This window comes from Ochotona curzoniae, unplaced genomic scaffold (genome assembly GCF_017591425.1).
Source record: "Ochotona curzoniae isolate NIBS_2020 unplaced genomic scaffold, NIBS_Ocur_1.0 contig_430, whole genome shotgun sequence".
In the NCBI taxonomy this organism is placed as follows: Eukaryota; Metazoa; Chordata; class Mammalia; order Lagomorpha; family Ochotonidae; genus Ochotona; species Ochotona curzoniae.
Genome location: NW_024466219.1, coordinates 9,273,888 through 9,297,985, shown reverse-complemented (window position 1 = coordinate 9,297,985; position 24,098 = coordinate 9,273,888). Strand labels below are relative to the sequence as shown.

Below are 24,098 nucleotides of genomic sequence, written 5' to 3'. Positions count from 1 at the left end.
AACCTTAATATTTAAAGAATGTTCTGGCAGGGCAGTCTACTAAAAATTCATTTCTAAATGTTGTGTTTTATAACTTAGAAACAAGATTATATGTGAGAAGGAAAAAAATGTGAGAAGAAAAAAATGTGAGAAGAAAAAAAAAAAAAAACATGAACTGTGTAACAGCCTGTTTGAGCCTCCATTTTTGCATCTGTAAAGCAGAGATAAGCGAAGCATCCAGGATTGGGATGAAGCGAGACATGCATGTCGATGGCTCCTTGAGGTGGAAGCTGGATGCCAGCGAAGGCACTGCTCTGGATGCAGAGAGATGCCCAACAAACACCAGTCATGTGGCTGGGCACATGACTAACTCTCCTCGGGCTGCTGAATCTCTGCTTTTATAACCTTCTGACTTAGGTCTGAAAATAAATTGCACTGATCAGAAATGCTCAAACCATTTACTGCTCAGAATGGGATGAAATGAGTATTGAGCTACACAACCTGGAACTTTTACGCCAACTAAATCCAGTGATTACTTTTATAAACTTTAAGATAATGAATAATAACATCAGGCTGTGTTGTGCCAGTGCTTTTTTCTTTTCTTTTCTTTTCTTTTTCTTTCTTTTTTTTTTTTTTTTTTTTTTGTGGTGCTGATCCTGGGACTTTGCTCAGTTTTACTGAAATGAGGATTAATTTGAATATATTCAAATCTTCCCAGTCCCAAACATGTCTTTGGTCCTTTGCAAGAAATGGGGAGATGATTTTGGGCCTGAAAGTCCTTAATTAATGAATAAGAACTTTAAAAAGATTCAGATGAAACTTTTAAAAAGAGCTTACGGCAAAACTTAGTGCATAAGTATGCCTAGAGAAAAGTTTTAATGAGCAGAACTAAAACTTGAGCCAAAGAATAGTATTTAATAAGGTAGTTCTAAAAAAACTCTCAAATTCTTGTTCAATGAAAATTTCCTGTCTGTCAAGATTCATTAAAAAAAATCAGAACAATGAGCAATTTGTATTGGTTTCAGTTCCAATATTGAAGAATAACTGCATATGATTGCAGAATTTTATTGATAATAAACAATCATTAAATATGTTGCCACTGGGGCTGGTGTTGTGGTATCATGTAAAGGCAGCATGTGTAATGCCAGCATCCCGTATTGATCGCATTCAAGACCCAACTGCTCTGCTTCCCAACCAGCTCCCTGAAAATGTACCTGGGAAAGCAGTGGAGGAGTACCCAAGTGCTGGGTTGCCTGGAAGATGCTCCTGGCAGTTGCAGCCATTTGGGGAGTAAATCAGTGGATCTCTGTTTCTCTCCTTTTCTCTATTTATCCCTCCCTCTCTCTGTAACTCTGTCAATAAATTAAAAAAAAAATTTAAACAAAAGATGTTTCCATGTTGGTCTAAGGCCTTGTGTCACACCTCACCAAATTTATATTTTGAAATCTAACTTTATGATACACTGTTAGGAAACAGGGATACTGAATGTTAAAGTAGCTGATGAGAGTGGAGACCACATAATATCCCTTGTACCATGCAAGAACATGGAAGATATTATTATGGCAGAACTCGGGCTCATCTGGGCTGGATGCTTTGGATTTTAGCTCTGCCCACCACGTGGCTGCAGCCAGCAGAACTCAGGCTGGTCTGTGTAGGAGATTCAAGATTTGAGTTCTGCTGGCTGCAGCAATGCAGCTGGCACAGGTGGGGTGAGCAGGGACCTGAGGTTTCATATGCACATGAGGAATGACTTCTGAGGGACTTCCATGGACAAGACTACTGTACTTGCATAGCTACATCATGGAACCTGCCAGAGAGAGTTGGAACAGGGAACGAGTACTATGAGGCTGGGCCATGACACTAACCAGCATGTGAGTGAATCAGGTCTGGGGGTAAAATCTGTGGGGAGAAAGTAGGCACACCCATGTGGAACAGCAATCTGCATTGGCACAAGCAAGATCTGTGACTAGGACAAACCTGGTGGGGAAGCTAAGAAGACAACACTCTGGCTGGGTTGGGGTTCCTACTGGTAAGCGCAAGAGGAAGAATGGGGGCAGTGGGCTGTGCTGGCCATGCCTGCAATCTCCCCTGGCATGGGTGTGGACCGGGTCTGGGGAGTGCCAGACTAGGCTAGACTCCAGCACCCACTGGGACTCTTGAGAGCCAGAGAGGGTATAGAATAGACTGGGCTAGGTCTTGGTTCCCACTGAACTGCATGATAACTGTGCATGGGCATGGGCCAGGCGTGGCTGGGCTGCAATGCCCAACAGTATGACCTGGAAAGGATATAGGCCAATTGGGCAATGATACTGTTTCTGAAAGAACAAGAGGTAGACAGAATCAACCTGGGCCATGGACCCACTGGTGCATGTAAGATCTGCCACAGCGAGGAGACCTGATAGAAGAACTTGGAGAAACTCCTGTGTCAGGTTGCAGTCCCTATAGGTGAATGCAAGAACCAAGCGAGGAGCAGCCCAGACCAGGCTAGGTTATTGTACCCACTGGTATACATCTGGGTCATGTCTGGGGCCAGGCCAGGCTGAGCCAGTTCACAACATCCACTGGCAGATTTGAAAACCAGGACAAGGTGCAAGACGGGCCATAACAAAGGGTCAGGCCTCAATACATGTCAGTTCACCCTGCGGCTGGTTGGGCTGGGTTAGGCTGTAGCACTCATCAGCACAAGCTGGAACTGGGGGAAGGCTGGACCGAGCCAGGTTGAAGCACCCACTGGTGGATGCTGAGGTGACAAAAGCCATGCCAGTCTGAAGGTGGTGGCTTCCAGGTCCATGAGCCCTGTGGGAAGGGGAGTCTGGTGGGACCCAGGTAATCCTGCCCAGGTCCTTGAGCCTGCCTACACAGTGGGTGCTGGGTCTGTGTGCCCCAGAGGAGGGGAGTCCAGTGGGAACCTGGTCGCCTGGCCTACATCCTTAGGCCTGCTTGTAAGGTGGGTGACAGATCCATGAACCCTGGAGGCTGGGGAGGCCTGCTGGGTCTGGGCCTAGCGTGGTGGCCTAGCAGCTGAAGTCCTCACCTTGAATGTACCAGGATCCCATATGGGAGCCGGTTCTAATCCTGGCAGCTTCATTTCCCATCCAGCTCCCTGCTTGTGGCCTGGGAAAGCAGTCAAGGATGGCCCAAACCTTTGGGACTCTTGGGAACCTGCAAGGGAGACCTGGTGGAAGTTTACAGCACCATCCTTGGCAGTCTCTTGGGGAATGAATCATTGGACAGAAGATCTTCCTCTCTGTCTCTCCTCCTCTCTGTATATCTGACTTTGCAATAAAAAATAAATAAATTTAAAAAAAAAGAATATGAAGGTTTGTGCTACAACTCTTGAAATGGATAGCCCTGGAAAAGGTGCACAAATACATGCTCCTCTCTCTCTCCTTTTCAAAGTCAAAAACAGTCTCTTTCAACTTACTTCAAAAACTGCCTCTTTGAACTTATCGTTCCTTCTGTCAGTTAATTTTTATATCTACTTTACAGGCAACATAGTGCTAACAATCGAAAAATGTCAAGGAAAATATTTATTGTAAAATGTATTTTTCTTTTTTCCTGAAGTCTGGGAATCAAGCTAAGTGATTTCAGTCATTTGTCAGGCATTGAATGCTACTCTGCCACTTTGAATAGTGAGTGTAGGAGCCACCTCAGTCATCTGTGATAAAACAAGCCTGTTATCAGCACAGCATTATCCAACAAATGCTCAGGGGAGTAGATGGAGAAAACACCTCTACACAGCTATTTGTGGAACTCAATAAAATTCAACCAAACAATGAAATAACCCTGACTGTGCTTTCCAAATACATTTTGTTATAGTTGATTTGTTTAAATTTTTAAATTCTTATATTACTTCCCTTCTGTGCATATTTAGATGCCCAATAAAATTTTCTAGCTTACGTAAAACAAATCTGTGTTTTAGTAATTACAACTATGTGAAAACTATGTCAGTCAAAGTCCCTGTAATCATTTAGAAAAAAAATTCATTTCTAGTCTTACGAAGGTTAGGAAATTCATACATGTATAACTCATGGATTAAATCTACTAGTCTTAAAAAATTTAAGTAGGAATAATAATACATAATTGTCCATTGCAAGTTGGATAAACTTGATGTTTAATATTGAGTTCAATTCTTACAATGAATTAAGTTTTCTACACGCTGCCAGTGTGTTCCCACAGAAGAGACCCAGCAAAGGACTCCATTAGCTGGAGACTTGCTCCTTAAGGCAATTCACGTCTTCAAGAAAAAGCATGCAAAATATGTAAAATTTAGATATTCCATTCTTAAAGATTAAAATGGAGATAAGCAATTTGTATTATGCTAAACTACAAACTTTCGTGTTCTTTAATTGCATATTAACAGTCAGATTTGCTGACCACAACCCTGACTTTAATAAATGGAACTGATGCTAGTGTTTTTGTGTAAAAACGGAGAAAAGAAACTAAAAGCTAAGAAAACTGCAGTCACGGTTATCATTTACTTTGAGTCATTTAGCCTATTAATTGATTTGAAACCCATAGACTTGGTTTCTAGAATGAGTGATTTTAAACTCCAACTGCATTTTTGTTGAAGTGTGTCAAATTATTAAGTAATTCATTCTTTAGTGCATAATAACTAAAATGTGTACCAATTTGGCAAAAACAGTCACAGTTTAAGTTGCCATCCTATTATCTTTAGTGTATTCCAGTTTGGACAATAAAATGTGGTCACCATAATAAGCTTGCTTGGGCTATCTTCCTGATCTTCAAACTACAGAACTGTATGCACGGAACTGTGCACCCAACCCTCTTACTCCAGCTCTTTCAAATCAGAAGCAAATGTTTTGAGCAGTTTTGTTTACTATGCCTATTTTAAAGCCTTGCTTCGAGTAAGCCCTGAATAAACAACGGATGAATGAGTAAATACATTATTTAGAAAATTGAGTTGTCATAAGTCCAGTAGTGTAGCAAGGCAGTAATTATTTCTTGGAGATTATGATAGATGATGAAATTGATTTGACATGTAACAAAAACACTGTATGATTTGGTTAGCTAGTCACCTCAGTGGCAACATCAACCGGATTATTTCCTATAATTGTCTATGGCTTAGCGCCAAGTTCAGTTGCTTACACCCACCATCCAGACCTCCATTCTCTAAAGTTCTGGTTTCTACTCTATTTTGGACACATGAAGAAATGCGTTCTGAAGGTGGAAGTCTACATTACATGACTTCTCTGAAGCTTGCAGCAATGACCTCACATTAAGAAATGAGAAGCATTAATTATACTTAGTGAAGCAGAAATTTTAATAACGTGTGAAAAGATGAAAAGAAAGCAGATGAGTGAACTAAAATGAGATCTAATTTCAGAGCTTGGTAATGCATCAAAATAACGTTTCAGAACTGTTTATTTTTTCTACTAAAAGTGCTTTAAATCTTCCCCTTGAGTGACTTTTTTTGATGGTTCCAAGAACACCTAGCATGAGATCTAACTTCTTAACAAATTTTCAAGTACAGGACAGAGCACCATTAACTGAAGGCAACATGTTATACAACCTATCTCCAGAAATTATCTGTGTCACTGGAGATTTATACTCATTGTAACAGCAACTCCCCTGTTCCTTGGCCCCAGTTCTGACAAGCACCACCGTACTTTTGGTTTCTGTGAGTTTGACTTCTTCAATTACTCATGTAAGATGAATCATGGGAGACCTGTCCTTCTGTGGTTGGGTAATTTCATTTAGTACGCTGTTCTCCAGGTTCATACCTGCTGTAGCACATGTTAGGGTTTAAGTCTCTAAAGGCTAGTTTAATAGTATTTAATAGTATTTATTACATTTATTACATGTATACAACACATCTCTTTCATCCTTACTTTAGTGGACATGTGGGCTATATCTCTATTTCAACAATGGCGAATAATGTTGAAATGAGCATGGGAATGAAGCTATGTCTTTCATATCCTGGTTTTACTTCATTTCTGTGTATAACCCAAATTGAGATTGTTGAATTATATCATAATTTTATCCTGAAATATTTTAGGGAAACGATCAGTTTTCCGTAATGGCTGCACCACTTCACATTTCCACCAATAGGGTGTTCTCTACGTCCTCACTAGCACGTGTTACCTTTAATTTTATTTGTTGACGGTAGCCATCTAGATGTGGTGGAGTCCTGTCTCACAGGGGTTTTGATTTGCATTTCCCAGATGACTAGTGACATGCAGCATCTTTCCCTGTATCCGTTGGCCATGTGTATCTCTGTTTTTGAAGAAGTGTCTCCTGCTATATTTATTCCCTCCTGAATGCTAATTAGTGGAAACTCTGTGATAAGTGACAGTGCTTTTTTAAATTATCGTTTGAAGAGAATGTCATTCTGGGTGCCTCTTTCCTGCAGGCCAAATTCAAAACACAAAGCAGTTGCCATGCAGAGGAGGACTGCTGTGCCACTGGCCAGTGCTCTGTGTGCAGCAAAAGCCTGCGGATGTGGGACAGTCAGCACCGTCCTTGACATCACCTGGCTGATTAGGCGTAACTCGAACCATCTCACAAACCATTTGCTACTCTGTCATTCACAAATGACTGCAAGTACTTGCTGAGTTAATTTTTATTTTCTGTTTTAACTCTTGGATTAATGACTTGTATCAGTTTATTCTTCTCCTGTGAGAAGGCGAAGTTCCTGTCACTTGCTAGACTTACCAGGTCTGTCTGAATGCCTACATCCTGGCATCGTGGGACAAAGCCAGCAGGTTCCCTCAATCAATCACCCACCTATTTACCTGTGTGCTCATATCCTTCAACTTAAAGTAGATAAAAAATAACTTTGTTATTGCACTAGTCTGCCACTCCTCAAAACCTCTAATTTTTAAAGAATTTTACTTCTCTTTTTCTGCTCCACCTCTGTTTTTCCTTCCAGAGATTTCACAGTTAGCTCCAAAGGAGAATAGTACTGGATCTGAATTGGAAAGACACTCCCGTTTGGTTTTCCAAGCCATTTTAGATGATGGTTCAAATTGTTAGCCATGTTTTGGGGAATCACAATAGCTGGGACTAATTATTTCACTATCCCTTTTCTGGGTCCAAACTGATAGATCTCAACTTTTAAAGTATTGTTTTTGTAAATGGAAAAGGTGATTAAAGCAAAGACCTAAAGCTTCCTGGATATTTCTCCTAATAACCTTTATTTTATCAAATGCTTCTCTAAGTTACCATGAGAGAAAAAAAAAATCACTGGATTTCAGATTGCCTCTTTTTTTTTAAAGATTTATTTATATTTTATTGCAAAGTCAGATATATAAAGAGGAGGAGAGAGACACACACATAGAGAAAGGAAGACTTTCGTCCAATGATTCACTCTCCAAGTGACCACCACGGATGGTTCTGTGCCAATCCGAAGCCAGGAGCCAGGAACTTCCTCTGGGTCTCCCACGCATGTGCAGGGTCCCAAGGCTTTGGGCCGTCCTCGACTGCTTTCCCAGGCCACAAGCAGGGAGCTAGATGGGAAATGGAGGGGCTGCCAGGATTAGAACCGGCGCCCATATGGGATCCCAGTGCTGAAGGCAAGGACTTTAGCCAAAAGACCACCACACCGGGCCCCAGATTGCCTCTTAAACAAAAACAGCGTAGTATTGATGTGGTTTGTATATCATTTATGCCCAATTTCAACTGTAACATCTTTGTTTCTACTTTTCCATATGAATTATTTTGGTGGCAGAAGTAACAATAATTTTATAATTTGGTAATTCTCAAAATAAATTATTTTCTGAATTTCAAACAAGAAAGTTTATAGCAAAGCATGTCTTTTGTCTTATTAACTGACAAGCAGGTTGATTAACTTATTGCGAAATTAGTTTATACATTTGGTGTTAAGAGAGTGTTGCGTACTGAAAAGACATGTGGCTTAGAAATAAATTTGCCCGGTTTGAATTTTGTTCTGATACCCATTTTCTGTGAGACCTTGGTCCAGATATTGTGCACTTCTAAATTTTATTTTCCTCATCTGTAGAATGGCCACTATATCTCATAAGATCCCTTGGAATATTTGTTGATATAGTTTGATATGCAAGTTTCCTTTGTCCCATATATCATTTCAGCCAAGCTAGATTCAGCCTTGAATCCTATGATTTCTAGGACCTTGGGACAATATAATAGTAATTCACATTACCCATGATGCTTCAGAGGCAACATGTTCTTTAAGTTGCCTTACATATCACGTGACTGCTGGGGGTCCTTTTCTGATGAATATTCTGATGATACCGGTTTACATATTTTATTACTTAACATGGGTCATGTGTGTAGGAACTGTGAAGTGCTCTCAGATATTCTGTGGCTCTCGCACACTCACAAGTCGACGTGATAGGGAGTCCCCTGTTGAAGCTTGGCTCAGTGGGAAGAAAAATGAACTATGCATCGGAAAACCTGAATTACTTTGAAAGTTTAACTAAATTATTTGATCTCTGAGACATAGACTTTTTTTTATTATCTTTTAATAACTAAGTTGGGGGATATGGTTTTTGCAACCCTTTTAGCAATTTCTGTCTGTTGTGAATTAATAACTCAAAATTCAGGTGTATCTTCCTGCATCCATAGGCATTTATGATATATTAAGTTGGATCACATGAAATAATCATTTCTGTAAAAAACAATAGCCAAATATACATAAGCCCATATGATACAATCTAGCATATTGGTGTCAAGGATTTCAGTGTAGTGGTTCAAAGAACATATGCTTAATCTTCCAATAAGGGAGCACCTACAATTTGTAGCGGAATATTCTTCTAACATTATTTTCTGACCATACAACTTTTAAAAATATCATGCAAATAAACAACATCCAGGAAGGGCACAAAACTCCCAATAGGCTTGATCAAAAGAGATCTTCACCACAACACATGATCATCTAGCTCTCTAAATGTGCACGTGAAAAATAAGTCAATTGACATATAAAGGAATGCCAATTAAGCTCACAGGAAATCTGTCATAGGAAACTCTGCAGGCCAGAAGAGAAAGGAGTGACATATTCCAGATTCTAAGAACAAAAAATTGTCAGCCCAGGATAACATATACAGCAAATCTTTCCTTTGCCCTTGAAAATGAAATAAAATTCTTCCACAATAAAGAAAAGGTAAAAGAATTTCCCTCTTCCAAACCTGCCCTACAAATGATACTTCAAGATGTTCTCTTGACAGAGAAGAAGAATAGCACCCACCAAAACCAAAGGCAAATGTGAAGAAAATCCCAGTAAAATGACAACAGAAGATGAAATCAATGAAAAATCCATTGCTTAAAATAACAGGACCAAATTAATACCCATTCATATCAACCCTGAATATAAATGGCTTAAATTCATCAATCAAATGTCACAGATTCGTAGACTGGATTAAATTTCAAAACCCATCTGTTTGTGGACATATCTCACCGACAATGATCAGTGGAAACTATATCTCAGGAATTTTGATTGTTTTATTGTTGTTGTTAGTTTCATCTCTTCAAATCACTTTGTCATTAAATTCTTCAGTGATTCATACAGCAGCACCATTTTCTTCAAGGAGGTTTCTGATTTTTTTTTTTTCATTTCTTCAGCAACACATTAGTCATTTGATAGCATGTTATTTAACTTCATGGTGGTGTTAATTTATTTTTTCTTCCTGTTGTTGATTTTTTTGTGTGGCTTTTCATTTAAGGGGATGTATAGTAACTGTGTAATGGAGACTGTCATATCCATCCAGATGTGAGAATAATGTGCAGTATGCCTCTCTACTTCAGACTAAAGATGGATTCCCGATGAAACTACTTACTATATCTTGACAATAGGTTGCTGGACTCTCTGCCATTGTCCATGCCCACAATGATGGACATGTGACTTTTAAGGCAACTTTGTAGCTGCCCTGACAGAACTAAAGGAAACAAAATGAAGACTGATACAGTCACAACTGCATTGGCACTATTATCCCACTAGAAGCAAATTCTCATTTGTACTAGCAAAGATTGCATATCTTTTCACTTAGCTACTAATTACTTTTTCAGTTAGTATATTACATAAAGCTTCATCCTGAACCATGTATTCTTACTAAAACCTAAATATTAAGCCAGAAAATATTAGAATTACTTCTCCAAATCCATACACTATCGTAAAGTGATCATTCCTTTCACATATTTGTAAAGCTGCTGTACAGATGTATCACAATCCCCATCTTTAAAAAATTTCTTGTAAACATAATTTTTTTGTGTGCATGCAAGTTTTATTAGCTCAATCACATAAAATGTATGAAGACAGAGGTAAAACTGGAAACAAAAGGTCTGGCATGAGGGCTTAATGGCTAAATTCTCGTCTTGCAAGCTTCAGATACTCGATATGGGTACCAGTTCATGTCCTGGCTGCTTCACTTCCTATCTAGCTCCTTGCTTGTGACCTGGGAAAGCAGTAGAAGATGTTCCAGAGCCTTGGGACCCTACACTCAAGTGGGAGACCTGCAGGAAACTACATGCTCTGGCTTTGGATCAGCTCAGCTCTGACCATTGTGGCCACTTGGGGGAGTGAATTAGTGGAAGGAAGATCATTATACCTGTGTCTTTTCTTTGTAAATCTGTCTTTCCAACACAAATAAATCTTAAAACTGGAAGGAAAGTTCAGTAGGATTTTCCCGAAACCATCAGGGACAGGTCCCCCAAGGTGTATTGTATTGGTCATTAAAATATTAGGGAATATAGAATTTGTCAGGCAGAAAAGGGAAAGCTCTTTATGTTGGGGGAATGGCATACAAAGGAAGTGGACACGTTGTAGGGAAGCTCCAAGGAAAGGTAGAAGCGCCATGTGGCAGGAGTGGAGTTTGTGAGAAAACAGAAGAGCAGAGGGGAATGGAGTGGTTGTCTGGGTCATAGTTATTGACGGGCTTCCATCAAATCAAATGGGAAGATAAAATTTTCAACCTCTTGATGCTATGAAAATCCCCAAACTGTGCACAAAAACCCAGCACTGACTGCTCAAAACTCCGGCTGCCCAAACAAGATGACAGCCGTGACTACAGTTGGGCATTTCTGCAGTTCAGAACTCAAGGACTCGCAGAGGAACAAAATGCTCCTCAAGCTGTGTTCGCCCATAAAGATTACAAAACACGCAGGAAAAACTGTCGGAACTCAGCAGAAACACAAACAGGAGTACGAGACCTCCAGGAGCTTGAGATGTTATAGCAATCTGAAAAAGACTATTAACAGTTTCATGGGTAGAAAAAGTTAAAGAAAGGATAGCTACTAGAATAAAACAGGATGCAAACAGAAAAGCAGATCAGCAGGGTGGTCATAGTAGCTAGGAATTTAAACAAGTAACTGAAATTAAAAATCCATCAATGAATGGATGATACACAGATGGAGCGTCAGTGCTTGGAGGCTAGAAACAGGAACACACAGAGAATGCAATTACAGGGAGTGAAAGAGTCCCCACAGCCTCACCACCTGGTGCACCTCACACAATCCTCTCCTTGTGAGTGTGGCTGGGAATTGTGACTTGCTTCTAACCAACAGATGACATAATAAGGTGAAATACATGGTTACATAACTGGCCTGCCTAAGGATGGAACATTGACCTTGCTGGAATCTTCCTCTGTTGGGGAGGAAGTCAATAGACAGCTTGGCCAATCCCCCACGTGATGAGGAACTGAGATTGCCTCTAGCAGCTGAGAGCTGCCGCCAAGCTGTGTATACCTGAAAATGGACTTGTGCCCTGCTGAGACCACACCTCTGGTTGGCAGCTTCACCACCCACAGCCTAATGAGGTTCTCAGCCCAATAGAAACTGTGAAGGAGCAAGTGTGTGTTGGCTTCAGTCACTGCGTTTGAGGTATTATCATTAGAGAACAGCAGACAAACAATAGCAATGGGTCACACGTGGATCCTAACTCGAATGTATTTTCTTGAATTCAGGAATGAGGAGTCAAAAACTTGGATGTCCCACAGAAATTTAGAGTCATTCATGTATCTAATCAACAATTATTTACAAGCTAACATTCATCAAATTTAACTTGTCACCCCCTCAGACCCATTATATTTTCTTGCAGACAATCACAGGTCCTTTCTGCCTCAGATGTTGTTCACCTATGCCCCGTGCACATGGCTTTTGACAATTTAATGTGGTAAAGACCCTCCCTTCCTCATGTATGTTTTACTGCAACTGCCTCCTCACTGTGCCTCCTCACTGTGCCTCCTCATGTGTTGTTTTTCTTTTAACCCAACCTCTCTGGAGAAGCCCACGGGATCATTCAGCAATGTACATGAGATCATGTCACTTTTCTGTCTGAAGCACTTTAAAATTGCTCCATTGCTCAAGTCGGAACAGAAGTCTGTGCCATGGCATATCAGGGCTCCTTCTGTGAGCTCTGACGACCTCCTTCCCACCACACTTCCAGCCGTTTCCTGCTGTAGGAAATGGCCCTGGCCAGTAAGCAACAAATGTCTCTCCCCACTATCCTGCCTAAATGACTGAACCACGATTTTGCACAGCAGAGTTTGTAGAAAACTCATCATCTACTTTCATGAAAATTAAAGCTGAATAAGCATCTATTTTAAGACACAGAAGTGGCCAAGGGAACTTTCAACAAAATCTATTAAAGATCCTTGGAGATGAGTTAACACACGCACACACATTGAAAAATTATGTATTCATAAAGATGTTGGAACGGTTTCTGCCTTGTGTAAGTGTTCCATAGTGTTTGCTGAATTTAGTTGCCTGGACCTACACGCTATCAAAATAAATACTGACTCCGCTGAACTTGTCTGTTCTCTCTGCATCTCCATTAAAAAAAGAAAGAATGTGGTGGTACCACCTGTTTGTACACATTCAAAGGATGAAGATGCATGGCCAAAAGCTCATCATTTCCCTGTTTAGTGTGGATGTTAAACATCAAAAGTGAACAAAATGAAATTTGCTTCTATTCAACTAAATACAGACTATGTTTCAGCAGTTGGGTTCAGAGAAGTTTATACGAAAGCCTGTCACTTGGATGAGAGGTTGGCTTCCATGGGACAAGGTTGAAATAGGACTAGCTTTGACAGGGATGTCATCATAGGCTATGAGAGCAACCAAGATTGCCAGCAATGCTAACTAGAGAATTACCTGCCAGAACAAACAAACAAAACATCTTGCCTTGACCTTGATGTCACCGGTGTTGATTTGCAGTCATCCATCTGTGAATAGGGATCACATTTCAGGAAGATGAGTTCTTCAGGGGTGTGTGTGCATGCCGTGTGTATGTGTGTGCATACACACATGTGCCTGGCTTGCAGATATCTTACCGTGCAAGTCACTAGTGAGGCCAATAAAGACAGGCATCATCAGAGGATGAGATAGAGAAGACGCAGAAACAAAGGTTTTATTTCTCTATGCAAATGCGTAAAAGCCATAGTCACACTCAGTGCGGCTGGAAATGCAGAGAGTAAAGCGAAAACAGTGTGTTCTCTTAAGTTAGATATCTCATGGAAAGACAGTTGAAAAATAGGAAAGTGATCACGAACTACAGTGACTATGGAGGCATCGGGTTATACAGAGAAAGAGATTATGAGCAATTATTTAAAAAATATGTTTCGTAGGGAGCACATTATATTTGGAAAGGACTATACGGACATAACTTCAGGTACATCTAAAAGCAAGTGAATGTGAAAACCATCCAAATGTTTGTCCATAATCTGTTCCGTGCTAATTGCAGGGGCTTCTGCACAACTAGATTGCTGAGAAGGGTTGTCTAAGTCGCTCACCACGAAGTCCCATTTTAGGAGAGACCCCCAGCATGCAGCCTTGGATGTGGGGAAGGGGGATGAGTATGGAGGAAAAGACTTCAAAATTAGTTTTTCCCAGTTTGAAAAACTGCCAGCGCTTCATGGGATATGAACTTGCAATATAAAATCTATTACCACTGCACAATAGAATAGAGTACATTTGTCTTATTTTAACAGCGTGCTATTTCAATCTTCTGTTCAGATGGTATATTTAGGTTTACCTTGACAATTTTCACAGAAAAAAGTTTTCTTAAATAATCAGGACTAAATGAGTATTGACTATCATCCAATGAATGAGCACATTTTCCTGAAGCTCCTGAGGACACACATACACTGACAAAGTGGCATTCCGCAGCCACGTGTTATTTTAGTTGCATTCTGAATTCATCATAGGATTAATGTGTTTTTCTTTTACCTGAATGCAAATAACACTCCCTTTGTGAGGATGCAACCACACAAAAACGTATACCATGACTGATACTGTGCTTGTTAAAATAATTAAAATATTGGAAAGAATATTTTTCAGATGATTGCCTTATAATCTGTAATAAATTAAGCATGATACATTGATTTTTGCCTGTCTTGTGAATGTACTGTATTAACCTATCAGTTTAGTTAGATCATAATGTAGAATATATTTTATCATAATAGGCATTATGTTTTTATCTTCTTTTAATGATTTCAAGAAGATAAATTTTTAGAAAAATGCACCTTCAAGAAAATTTAAATTTCAAAATATATGCCTTTCAGTGTGTGCATAAACTTCAGTCCTTACTTTTTATAGAACATGTTAAAAAGCAACTGGAATCAATGATTTGGTAGAAAAATTAAAAAAAAAACATATAAATTATAATTGACAAAATCATTCTAATTGTTGGAAAATATAAAAATGGAAAAAAGAAATGGAGAAGGAGTTGTGTATTGTTTTGCTGGCGCAGAGGTTTTAGAAGGCACATCTGAGACCCGACACCAGCTCATTCTCTTTCTACACGTTTTAGGGATGAAAGGCCCTGCCACCTCCTTACACGTTAATGACATACCAGATAACTGGCCACAGCGATTTGAAGAGCCTTGTACACAGACAGAGGAAGATACAAAAGCAATCTGTGGTAATTTTCAGAGTCTCATGCCAGATGAGAACGAAGAACATAAATGAAAATGGGGTCATGAGGAATGGCAGCAACTTAAATGAAAATATACACAGACACAAGTGGAGTGGGAAGAAGATTAATTGATTTTTGTTGCAGTGGCTGTTCTAACAGTGTAGTTTTAAGCAAGGTAATAGATTTGTGCTAATAACCCTCGATCATAAGATATTTCTGGTGATGTTAGGAGTGATCATTTTCCATATTTAAAGCTGGATATAAGAAAATATTCTGCAAACACACAAAAGACTTGTGGCATACTTAAAATCCTAATATCAGCCTTGAACTTGTGTGTTCACAAGATGGCTTTTATTTGCCTTTTTAGAAAGAGACCCAAATGAATTCAGGCATCTCCTGCAGATCAGTGGTTTTTACATTTAGGAATGTTCAAAGGACGCTAATACTCTTGCTGTTCCCCCCACTCGACCACAGGCTCATCATTCATGCGCAGGATCAGGTATGACAGAAGCTGAAAGAGATTCTGCCAGAGCAGCAGAGACACATAGAAGGACAAACCGCTTACGTCCAGCTCACAGCGCTCGCCGGCATAGGCCACATCGCAGAGGCACTGGAATCTGTTGGGTAGGTCCCTGCACAGCCCTCCATTGAAGCACGGGTTAGAGGCGCACTCATCAATGTCCTTTTCACACCTGGCAATCAAGCAGAAACAGCGGAAGCCCAGGGCCCTGTTGAATAAATGCACTGTAAAGTGGGAGAGAAAAAAACTTTTCTCATGGACCAACAATAGTACAGCCTTATCTACCAGTTCCCACACAATTTATAGGCACTTGATAACGTGGGAGTTGTTCCCTATGGTTCCTTTAATAAATTTTGTGTTTAAATGAAATGATTTGTACACACACAGAATTAATTAGAAAGAGAAAGCAGGTGCAGATATTTAGAACCCAAGAGAAATCTGAGCTTTGCACACATCAGTTTATTTCTCAAGGGCAGCGCATGCAGAGACCATAACAGAAAGATGTTTAAAAAAATTATCTAGTTTATTTGAAATGCAGATGTACATACACTCACACACATGTGCACACAGGCATGCAAACAGAATAAGAGAAAAAGAGAGAGAAAGAGAGACAGAGAGTGAGAGAAATGTCCTGTAGGTTCACTCCACAAACATCCGCGCAGTCTCCCACGTGGGTGGCAGAGACCAACGATTCGGGCCTTTGCGGCTAACTCCTAGGATGTGCATCAGCAGGAGACTGATCTAGGGAATGGCACTGTAAGTGGAAACCCAACACGCTACCACAGAATGCAGGAGTCCCAAGCAAACAGTATACCAAAAGACTAGGCCAACTTCAAGTCTGCAGAAGAAAAAAGTCTTCAGATTGCAAGGAATCTAAGCCATGGGGCAAAGTGGAAAAAACCCACCAAAAACAGATGCAAAATAGATTCTTCTTAGGATATTTGGAATTATTTTCCATTAGAATCACTTTCTTAAGCAAAGTAGATTTCACTTGCTAATAAATTTGTTTTCCAATAGGTAAGTATACATGCTGAGTGTTTTGATTAAATTGCTTTCCAAAAAGTCAAAGATTTCAAAATAGCAACAAAAAAATCAATTCTAAGGCAAGTTGCACGTTTCCTTGTTGCTAGGACACAATCATTTTTCATCAGCTTTTCCTTTAACAAGTTGCTGATTTTATGTATTTGTTGCTCATCTCCTCAATCATAGTATATATGAGAGCAGAGCTTCAGAAAGTTTGTGGAAAAAGGAATAAAAACCTAAATTTACTTCGGTACAAAAATATTTTGAAAGCCGTGTATATGTGTGGTCTTCAAAAGGTTAATGGAAAATGCATATTGTGCAGAAACTATGCATAGATTTCATTTTTAGCAGCGAAATGAGGTTATTTTCTATTTTATTTTCTGTAAGCTTTCTGAAGAGCCCTCTTATTTATTTAACAGTTACAATGTGCCAAATGCTCTATTAAGTCCTAGGGATACGGCAAAAGCCAAGATACATATTTTATTCTAGGAAATTTAAGCAAAGATCTTATCTTCCAGAATCTCAAAGAGCAAGTTGATGTAAATAAACTCGATTTTTCCATCTAGTCTTTCTCCCCCTTCCAAAGAAGAAAACTTGTAGGTAGGTATGCGACAGGAACTAACCATGGGCTCAAAATGGAAGATGATGAGGTAGTGAGTGAGGCAAGATCAACTTAAGGTATGAAGCAAAAGGGAGTTTTCCTCCAAGAAAAACAATTCCTTATCCTGTTGGATACCAAGCATTACTGAAACAGTTTAGTTTCCTTTTTTGGCTCATGCTTCTGGGCTGGAAGGAGACTTTGCTGATTAGATGCAAGTAAAACTTGAAAACTCCAGGGAGTCTGCCAAGCACACAGTGTCCTGGGTGGGCTGCAGGGCTCACAACATCCGTCACTCACCGTCTGCCAGCACAAGTCAAGGTGGAGGATTAACCAGACAGGGGAGAAGTCTGTTTATAGTGGAGCAGCTTTTCGATATCTCAGATGCTATGAACATTGCATTTCTCTAGGCCTTGGGAGAGTACCCTATGTTTTCTTGCCTTCATCTGGCTACCTTTTCTCACTTTGTCATCTGTATCTCGTTTGAACTTAACAATGAGCAATATATACACATACATGATAAGCATCCATGAAACTTTCGTTAGAGATTAATTAATAGCTGAGAAGTAAAAATAAATCCAGAAGCATCTAATGAATTAAGGAATTGTGCATCATTAAGAACTTTGCAGGATCTGCTGAATACAGGTTCAGTGTTTTAGAAACTATGTTATATCAGAGAAGTTTATGCAAAGAACAAGGCTGCTGGAAGAGAGAAGAAAACCCGAGCTTCCCTCTCTTTCCATGTTCAAATTAATGATTTAGATTTAAAGGTTAAATTTGATTTTAAGGGAATATATATATAAAAAAACTAAAAAAACAAAAATGTTTGATGTAAATAGGATGAGTGCCAAGGCTTTGGGTGAGCAGAAACGGTGGCTTCCAACCACAAAACAGCCAGCGTTTAGAGAGACTTAAGGATTGTATGAGCTTGAGGATGCTATTTGCTGTATTATGTATGTAAACAGAAGCCAACTGGATAGACTCTGATGCAATTGAAAGTTCAGTGTCAATGAGCTCTTTCTCTCTTTCACGCAAATACGCAAGGGCTGCAGGGCCCTGAGCCCACAGCTGGCAGACTGGGAGTGAGCGTAAAAGACACTAACACTGGGAGTTTCCTGCTATTTCATAAAAATGGTAAAAGAAATAATCTGTGAGATGGCCAAACAGCCAGCTTAAAAAGAGAAACCTCAAATCAATCCAAAGTGTAATACTAATGAAACAAAAATATACGTATCATCTTAGTACATAGCAGTAAAAACTGTCAAATATGTTTGATTTTAACTTATTTGATCTGTTCAATGTAAGAAGTTTGATTCGACATCTACATATCTAACCCAGAATGATTAATAAGATGGAGAAGCTCTTTCTCTGTTTTCTTTTCATTGTAATGTACAAAATGTATTCATGTAATTGTATGGACATCTTCTAAAGATGACCAAAGGCTTTGAAAGCAGCTTAATTCTATCTAAATAGATGCTTTGTTGCCTAATGTGTTGCTCACAATTGGTTCACACCAAGAAATAATGAAACCTTGCAGACCTCTAAGAACTAGGCAATATTTACTAGGTTTCATGATAGAATGCTAACTAGATGGTTAGCTATTACCTATTTACGGAATATCTTTATCCAGTGGAGCCCGAGTTTGCAGCTGTTTGGGGAACACAAGTCTGATAAGCTATGGAGCATGCACTTTCCCCCTTGACCTCACCTGTGACTAGCCAAATGCACATCCAGATTTGTCTGTGTGTGGGGCTGGTTCCTGATCGACGCCTTGACAGTCCCTGTATCTGGTGAACAAGAGTTGAACGGTTTCTCTAGGAAACAGAGAACTCCATGGATGTGGAGTGTGTGGGTAATTCTGTCAGCCAATCTGGATCTTTACTTCATATGTTAGAGTTAATGAGGGTTGGGTGGGGGATCATGAATACTGAAGTATTTACAAGAAAGAAAAACAGCAATTACATTACAATGTTGATGTTTGGTTTTTTTGTTTGTTTGTTTGTTTTCAAGTTTGCCTATTAGAAGCCTTGGCTGATAGAGTGTTCTCTACTTTTGACCTAAAGTATCATTTTTCTTCTTTTTTATTGCTTGACTCTACCTCAACCTACATTTCAGCCTACATTTTCTTATGGGAACTGAGATTGAAAAGTCAAGGAGAAAGTGAATTTTCTGTTCTTTACCCAGATTTTTTCCCATCAAATTCTAGTGTGACTCACCATTCTCCAGTAAAACCAGGCCGGCAAGTACATTTTAACCCTGCCAGCAGCTCTGTGCAGTTGCCTCCGTTGTAGCAAGTGTGGTTTGTCTTCCCATTCCCACAGACCGCCAGGGGTAATCTGTTGTGTCTAGGGAGATAAGTGTATAGGCACAGCTGTTTGTCTTGTTCATTTCATTCAAAAACACTTTTGCAAAGTTCACATATATAATCAATGTCAAGCTAATTAAGCACTCATGCTGAAGGAGTCACAAATGCATAAAGCTTCTGCTGGAGGGTGTGCAACAAGCATGGCTATCCATCTTCCACTACTCCACAGTTCTCATTCATGAGATGGGACCTATGCTATGGAGTGGCAATAAATTTAGTACTGGAAAGAAACTTGCTATAGCTAGACTTGCTGCTGCTTTGCCAATAAATCAACAAAGGCCACGGGAAAATTTCATCTGTACAAAGGCCAGGGAAGCAAGGACAACACTTTTGGTACCCAAGTACTCATGTGATTTCTCTGTTGGCTTTCAGAGCTGAACTGTAGTTTCCCTGCCAAGACTTGCTGTTTCCTATCTAATAATTCATGGCGATACAGAATGCAAGCCAATGCTTTCTGGGAGGTTTGTGTGTAGCATTCAATCGGATCTGCATGTGAATTCTGAGTATGGCTCCCTTGGATAGTCACAAAACAGCACATGTTAAAGAGCCCTTACATCATGTAGAACACATACTAAGAAGCTAAGCAATTAAAGGTGAAACCCAGCGGCTTGAAAGGACTGATATTTTCAGGACCTTCAGATTGTTCCCTGACTCATACTGTGCACGTGCAATACTGAGCTGAATAATATGACTTCAGGAAATATACAGAGAACTGAATTATGTTGTGTTGTGTGTTGCAGCTAAAACAGAGAATCTGACTACAGCACGCCAGAACTTATCAATTCTATGTTAAAGAAGTATCATAAGGACTTTCAAAAGAGCTGAAAATGTCAACCAGCTTTGAGGAAGGTCAATTAGCAATGCAAATAGGAACTTTATATACATCCTAGCTTCAAAACACAATTTCTGAATCTCATTATTTGATACTTTGGAGAAGTTCAGTCTTTGAGAACTTGATTTTGATGAATTAGGCAGAAAATTGTTCAGCAAAACAAGTTACTAAACATTTATTTAACTGATCCAAAGTCATCACAGAATACTGACTTTCATCTGAACTTATTTTCCTTTTCAACATACCAGTAATCTATTGGCAAATGAGTCAGTTCCTACATAGGAGGTAACCTCTCAGTGTCAACACTCAGTACCTGTCACTGTGCCCTTCCTTCATAGATCTCGAACACCAATCAATATTCCAGAAATACAATCCATACACGGCTATGCATTATTCTCCTAGAGGATTCATGCAACTCAAATATCCACTTCCTGAATTGGTGTCAGGCCTGCTGGCTGACAACCCACGTCATGCGTTCTTGGCAAAGTCCTGGAATATATTACTCATTAAGAAATTACCCACCAACCTTCCCATGCTGGACTAATTATTTAGTAAATTCAAAGTGGTATAACAATTTGTACTCACATGAAAATATTGAAGCAATATGACTTAGAGAAAAATATTATTTGTTATTTCTGTTTATATAACATGAAATGGAGATAATGAATAAAACTAAAAGGCTTCTTTTGTAGCTCTAGAACATAAGGATGAAGTACTTCTTAAGGCACAAAGAGACACGGGATAATCTTTAACCGGAAGCCGAGTGTCCTGTAAAGAGTCTCTAGGATTCTCCTTTCTTGTAGTGGTATATGCCTTCGTTTATTTTTCTATTTTTAAATAATCTTTATTACAACTTTGTAAACTGTAGAAAATGATGTTAATACAAATGAAATTTGTTCATCAAAATGCAAATGGATTTTGTGTACAGCAATTCAATTGCCGCATTCTAGAAATGATCATTTTAATCCCTGATTTTTTCCCTGACAGCATATTAACAGTTCTGCATTCCCTCTGTTTCTTGTTCGCACACACACACACACACACACTGTTTGGATTGTCCTTTGAACTGGTTTTGACATTTACTAGGTCCCCTATTAATTAGTGAAAAATGATACAAATAGTTTCATTTTTTATTTGCTTGAGAGTCTAATTTCACCTTTTAAAAACTGCACTTTAGGGTCCTGTGTGACAGCCTAGTTTCTGAAGTCCATGGCTTGCATGTGCAGGGATCCCTTATGGATACCAATTCTTATCCCAGTTGCTCCACTTCTCTTCCAGCTCCATGTCTGTGGCCTGGAAAAGCAGTGACGAATGGCCCAAAACTTGGGACACTGCACCCAGGTAGAAGACCCAGAAGAAGCTCCTGGCTCCTGGCTCCTGGCTTTGGATCAGTTCAGCTTTGATCATTGGGTCCACTTGGGGAGTGAATCAGCAGATGGAAGATCTTCCTCTCTGTCTCTCTTTCTCTCTGTATATCTGACTTTGTAATACAAAACGAATACATCTTAAAAAAGAATAAATGCCTGCACTTTAATTTTTTAGGATCTTTGACATAACCCAGAGAGTTATTTTAAAAGTGGGACCACTACCTTCCCTAATAACAAGGTCCAGTGTTTGAATTTATTGTCAATGTATTTGTTCCCAGAAGCTTGAGGCTTCTGGGAGCTCTAGCTCTTAACACATATTCTGGTCAAGATGAATGAGAACACATCTTGCCAGAAGTCTGATTAAAGCACTGTAATTTTTATCCATGGTGCTTCTCAAAAGAGAAATCCTGTCTTTTAAAGATCAAATTGTTATGGAAGAGTCCAGGGTTAGCCGCCTTCTGTGCAGTATACCTGTGTACCTTGAGGACAGAGCTTTCCCACGTGACAAGGAAAATGGAGAGCACCACTCCAAAGATCTAGGTTCAAATGGACTTTGTACTCACCTGCAAAATTTTCCTGTAAAATTTTCCAAACAATGGCAAGAATAGCCCTTGGTGTTGCTAATGCAGGTGGCTCCGTTTGCACACTGATGACCCTGGCAATTGTCTATGTGAACTTCGCAGTTCACACCAGTGTATCCAGACTTACACCTGCAGTGGTAGGCTGCAAGTCCATCAAAGCAGTTACCATGGACACAGGGATCGGACAAGCATTCATCAATGTTGAGCTCGCAGTGTGCCCCTGACCATCCCAAGGGACAGTAGCAGTGATAAGAGCTGTAGATATCTTCACAGTTTCCTCCATGCAAACAGGGGTTGGGGATGCAGGCATTCAACTGTAAACATCCTGTAACCACTGGGTTTCTGGAGACTTTGAGAAACTGCTCCTTCTGGGGCTTATGAGTGAAACCCTGCACGTTTTCAAAGTAAGAGAGATAAATGCCTCCAATTTCAATTGTGCTTAGGCATCCTTTCAGGCCCTTCGCGTTGTCCATAACTGGATCACCAACATGAATGTCTGTATTTTCCCTCAAGAAGTTGAGACTCCCAGTGGCAACTGCACTTCTCACAGGTGATTGGTGGTCCACTTCCATCCGCCACCTGGACACCTGGGCTAGTGGGTTTGTCATGGAAAGCGTCACTTGTTGCCACATGCCATCATTCACTGGCTGACTACTTTTCAGACTCACCAGATCAACACTATTGCCACTCTGTAACTGAAAGAATAATTTGGAATCTTGAATGCTAACATTAAGAAACTCAGGTTCTTTTTCAGCATGTAAAATCTGCACATTTGCATCTCGTGTCCTGAAACCAAATGTGATATTGGTAAGTTCTCTGGTTATGTTCCTATTGCTTCGGAACAATATGTCACCATTTTGTCCACTGAAAACCGCATTTGCAACACCTATGGAGAGAAGGAAATGTTAAGTAGCCGATGTTGTTGATTCAGAACTGTGCTATTTTTCCTGTTTATGATTACCCATGGCATGGTCCTATGGAAACAGGAGAAATGAGAACCGTCCCGGTTTTCATCAAATCTGCTCGTGCAGCCTGGGTGCACTCTGCCTCCATCCTGCCTTCATGGATGCCAACCCTTACAGTCATTCACGGTCAACTCTTCCAGCCCAGAACTGGCTTCCACTCATTCTCACCTTGTTAGGGCACCCCTTTTCTCTCCTGCACCATGATTTACCCTCCCATTTTTTTAACCTTTCAGTATGCAATGTGTTCTAACTATTCCCATCATAAAAATAAACACACACAGTTCCTCAAAGCCCAACCCTAACATCCCCCCATCCCCTTGCGTCCTTATTTCTCTGTCTTCACTGTCAGCAACACTTGTCTTCACACTTCCATTTTCTCATTGCATTCCCATCTCCCATTTTCTCTCTAAGACATGCCACTTGGGCTTTAGCCCTGGGTCAATCCAATGAAACCAGTGTCAAGATCACAATGACCTGTATGTTTTTTCAGTCCAGTGTTCAATTTTCTGTTCTCATTTTGCCACATTTTTCAAAAGCAATGGAGCTTAGAACACTGCCATTCCCTTGTTTCTCGGATATTACAGCCAATTCATGCTGGCTGGTTATTTCTTTGTGTCCCAATTTCTATGACTGCCAATCCATCGAACAACCTCTCCTAAGATCAAAAGGTACCTCCATTAATTTTCATTCCATCTAGAAAGAAATCTTGAATTTTAAACACTATCCAAGAGAGTCTATGTGCTCTGGTTCCTAGATTACTTTCTTTAGAAGCTACCAACACAGAGGCTTCTTGTCATGGCCTGAAGACATGCCCTCCTTCCCAGCCCTGGTCTTGGGGTGGCAGAGCCAGGTTTTCTACTCCTTCTGTAGCAACAACATGATAGCAGTAAAAGGTCACGTGTCTGCTTTCTGATGTGTAAGTGTCCAAACCCTGCATGGCCCTCTCCACACAGCCAGAAGAAGGCGTACATGCCAGCGGTCATGCTCAGGTGCACAGCCTGGCTTTCGTTCCTCAGCTGCCTC

General features: G+C 40.0%; 1 protein-coding gene across 1 annotated transcript in view; it reads right to left on the bottom strand.

Annotated features, from left to right (window-relative positions):
• CRB1 (crumbs cell polarity complex component 1) overlaps window positions 1-24,098 on the bottom strand; it is a 186,490-nt gene that overhangs the window by 17,743 nt on the left and 144,649 nt on the right. Inside the window, exons 9-11 of the mRNA XM_040985196.1 lie at window positions 22,093-22,996; window positions 19,182-19,310; window positions 15,390-15,516 (exon numbers count right to left, since the gene is read on the bottom strand). Coding sequence (XP_040841130.1) covers window positions 15,390-15,516; window positions 19,182-19,310; window positions 22,093-22,996 — 1,160 coding nt within the window. The remainder of the gene's footprint in view (window positions 1-15,389; window positions 15,517-19,181; window positions 19,311-22,092; window positions 22,997-24,098) is intronic.